Source organism: Morone saxatilis, unplaced genomic scaffold, assembly GCF_004916995.1.
Source record: "Morone saxatilis isolate NCDOM2014 unplaced genomic scaffold, NCSU_SB_2.0 Contig16, whole genome shotgun sequence".
NCBI lineage: Eukaryota > Metazoa > Chordata > Actinopteri > Moronidae > Morone > Morone saxatilis.
The window spans coordinates 25,471,419-25,474,926 of NW_023339718.1; the positions used below are offsets into that span (position 1 = coordinate 25,471,419).

The 3,508-nt window shown below is 43.5% G+C and overlaps 1 protein-coding gene across 1 annotated transcript in view; it reads left to right on the plus strand.

Moving 5' to 3' along the window:
- The window catches only part of ptar1 (protein prenyltransferase alpha subunit repeat containing 1), a 10,888-nt gene that overhangs the window by 2,758 nt on the left and 4,622 nt on the right, over window positions 1-3,508 (plus strand). The window contains exons 3-6 of the mRNA XM_035658354.1: window positions 1,189-1,255; window positions 1,495-1,599; window positions 2,067-2,310; window positions 2,547-2,899. Coding sequence (XP_035514247.1) covers window positions 1,189-1,255; window positions 1,495-1,599; window positions 2,067-2,310; window positions 2,547-2,899 — 769 coding nt within the window. The remainder of the gene's footprint in view (window positions 1-1,188; window positions 1,256-1,494; window positions 1,600-2,066; window positions 2,311-2,546; window positions 2,900-3,508) is intronic.

Here is a 3,508-nt window from a genome sequence, read left to right on the forward strand (position 1 = left end):
GCAGGTTTTTATTTTCTTATTTAACTTTACAGCTGCAGCACGAGTAAGATGCAAGACCCAATTTCCCTTCGGAGATTAATAAAGTCTATCTATCAATGTATCTATCTATGGTATATCGATTCATAGAGACAGTCCCTCCTGGGTTTTTTAGCAGCCAAATTGTGATGCATGTTGCATATTTTTGCAAGGAGAAAGTGAAACTTGCAAAAATAGCTGTGATTTTATACATTTTAATATAAATTCAGCTGTTGTTGTGGTGGTGAGAATGAAACTGCACTGCTTAGACAGGGTCAAAGTGACTTTGGTGACTCTGCATTTTGTGCAGAAAACTACAGTTATTGGTCAATGTTGTGGAAAAGTTGCGCTGTTTAGACAAAATTGCAGGGACACGCAGAATTCACAGGGATTGGTTGCAGTTTCATTAATTGTTACGATTGAAACATCACAACTTCCTGGAAGGACGGGATGGGATGTGACGACAATGTCTGCCTGCTTACATCTTTCTCCCTCCCATCTCTACCTGTAGTTAATATGAGTACGATTTGTTTTAACACGTTTCCTATAACTGATGCCCAACGTGCTTGTTACCTGCAGAAGCCTCAGGTACCATGACAATGAAACTCATTTGAACAATGTTTTATCATACTGTATGTTTGGATTTGTGTCTTAAATGTGTGTGTTGGCCCAGAAAGTCTTTTATCTGCAGAGATGAAATCCAGTTTTATTTTACTGGTTTTTAAAATGTAATTCACTTTTTTCAAAAGGTTTTGAAGTAGCCAGTGAAGATTGTGTCCTGATATTTTTTCCTTATCAAAGGCCGTTACTCTTCTGGCAGCCCACACTGGCTGACCTTTTCTCTTTAATGTGATTAATGAAATGTTGACAGGCTTTGCCACATTTTTCTTCTTTTGGCTAACTGAGTGTTGGACAGATTGAGTCAGTGGTTTAAATAGGTCCTGAAGCTATTACGTCAATGATTCAAACCATCAGACAAGCTGACAATTTAAATTTCATTCAAAGCCAAGCTGCATTTTGTATTATTATTTTTTATTATTACTTGTTTATTATCTTCTGCTGTGTCAGTGTACACAGAACAGCACAGAATAACAGTGCCAAAGGCTACATGACTTTACAAACCCAGTCTGGTCTCAAAACTGCCTAACCAAGTAAAGTTTGTGTGCCCCTCAGCTTTAGTGGATATCACCTGCACTCTGTTGCTGCTTAACCCGGACTTCACCACCGCATGGAATGTCAGGTACAGATACACCTAGTCATAGCAGCCAGCTACTACACAACTGCAGAAACATTTGTTCTTATGAATGTTCATTGTTTATGCCCCCTTCTCTACTGCTGAGCATAGTGAGACCGCTGTGAAGCTTCTATGAAAAATACATATCACCTGCACACCAGGGTGGCTAAAGCATAGTATCCATACCTTGTGGCCATAGTCTGCTTTGTACGTCTATGGTAATGCATGGCTGATTGTTGTTGCAGGAAGGAACTACTGCAGTGTGGAGTGCTTAACCCAGAGAAGGACCTCTACCTGGGAAAGCTGGCCCTCACCAAATTCCCCAAGAGCCCAGAGACATGGATACACCGGTAAGAGTTAGCTGCAGGTTAGCTGCAGAGCGCCCTGTTCTTCTCTAGTCACTGTTATTGACACTGAGAGCAGCCCATCCTGGTACTCTGGACATGCCCCCGCCCTCATTTGGGTAAAAGCCGCCCCTCTAATTTGACTGGTGGTAAATGTAAATTCTGAGGTCTCTGCCAATTTGATAACATAAAATAAGAGTACCATATTGCTTTTAGCTATAGGGGCCCAAATCCTATGGCCAGTCTAGCAAAGAGTTATGTTATGTTGTTGCCAATCAACATCATTGTTGTATAGAAAAAATAAAAAATAAAATTGTAAGAACTACGGGTTGATGAGTGTACTTTACTCTGCCTCCATCAAAGTGGACAAACCTGACACATGTACCTTCCTGAATCTCACATTTCTGACATCTGTCACTTTTTTTGTCGTTCAGACGTTTGTTGATTCTAACCCAGCAGTTGTCTCCCCGCAGACGCTGGGTGCTGCAGCAGATCCTGCGTCAGTTCTCTGCTGTGGGCTGCAGCAGGAAGCAGCAGCAGGGCGAGGCAGAGCAGGCTGATGCAGAGAGGAGCCAGCAGCTCAGTGACCATCTGGCCAGGACGCTCCACCAAGAGATGAAGGTGTGCTCTGATGCTGCCTGTCGGTATCCCAGCAACTACAACGCCTGGTCCCACCGCATCTGGGTGCTGCAGCACATGGCCATGGGCAACGTCAAGGTGGGACGAGGAATAGATTATTTGCTAATTACAGTATTTAATTAATTAAAAACTGCTAATAATTCAACTAAAAAAGTACAACTACTGTACATAGCCATTTACTTTCACAACAATTGCTCAATTTAGTGTATTAAAAGGGACATTGTGATTAAGATTACCTTATGGTTAGGTTGAGAACGTGACAATTCTCCTTTAATATTAGTCTTCTGTGTGCTCACTGCCATGTTTCCTCATAGGTTTTCCATGATGAGCTGTCCTCTATGCGCTTGTGGGTGTCCATGCATGTGTCTGACCACAGCGGCTTCCACTACCGCCAGTTCCTGCTCAAGGAGCTGATCACTGAGCTCTCCCAGACTCCGGCTTCCACCACCAGTTCACCCCAGCATCGGCCCAGCACAGTCCCCAGCGGCAGTCCCCACCATCACAGCCACACCCAGGCTAACGGGGAGCTATCAGGTGCAGAGGCAGCGGGTGAGGAGGAGAGGCATCTCGGCTTTACCACAGTCCTTCAACTCTTCCACCAGGAGATGGAGCTCTGCACAGACCTAATCCAGTCCTTCCCTGGACACGAAACACTCTGGAGTCACAGGTAAGGCCACAGAGGTAAACACAAAGACATTTGTCATTTAGTCAGATTACTGCTCGAAATAATTTGCAAATAAACTGTAAATATCATAAATATGAGAAACAGAAGCATAGTACAGCACTGCCGTTTTCACTGTTAATTCAGTTTATGTACACAGTAGGGCTGACAAATTCCTTGAGTAACTCAATTACAAAAAATCATTGATGCAACCTCTCTGCATTTAATCCGTATATCTACATACGGCCATACAGTGCGCTTTGTTATGTATGAATGATTATTACTGTCGCACAATGTGCTTTAATGGTGAGGGGCGAAAAGAAGAGGCCAGAAAAAAACGAAAAAACGAGTCCAAAGGTTGGGATCATTTCAAGTGATCAATTTCAAAAACAATATAAAGTGTGTCTGTTGTATAACGGAACTAGCCTAGCACAATAGCACATCTGAAAAGCTAGCTAGCTTCTTTTAGCAGCTACAAGTCATTGTTTTCCCACAGAAAACCTTTGTAGATGGGCGCCCGGTTAGCTCAGTGGGTAGGGCTGGTGACCCATGTACCGAGGCTGAGTCCTTGCTGCAGCGGCCCAGGGTTCGAATCCGACCTGTGGCCCTTTGCTG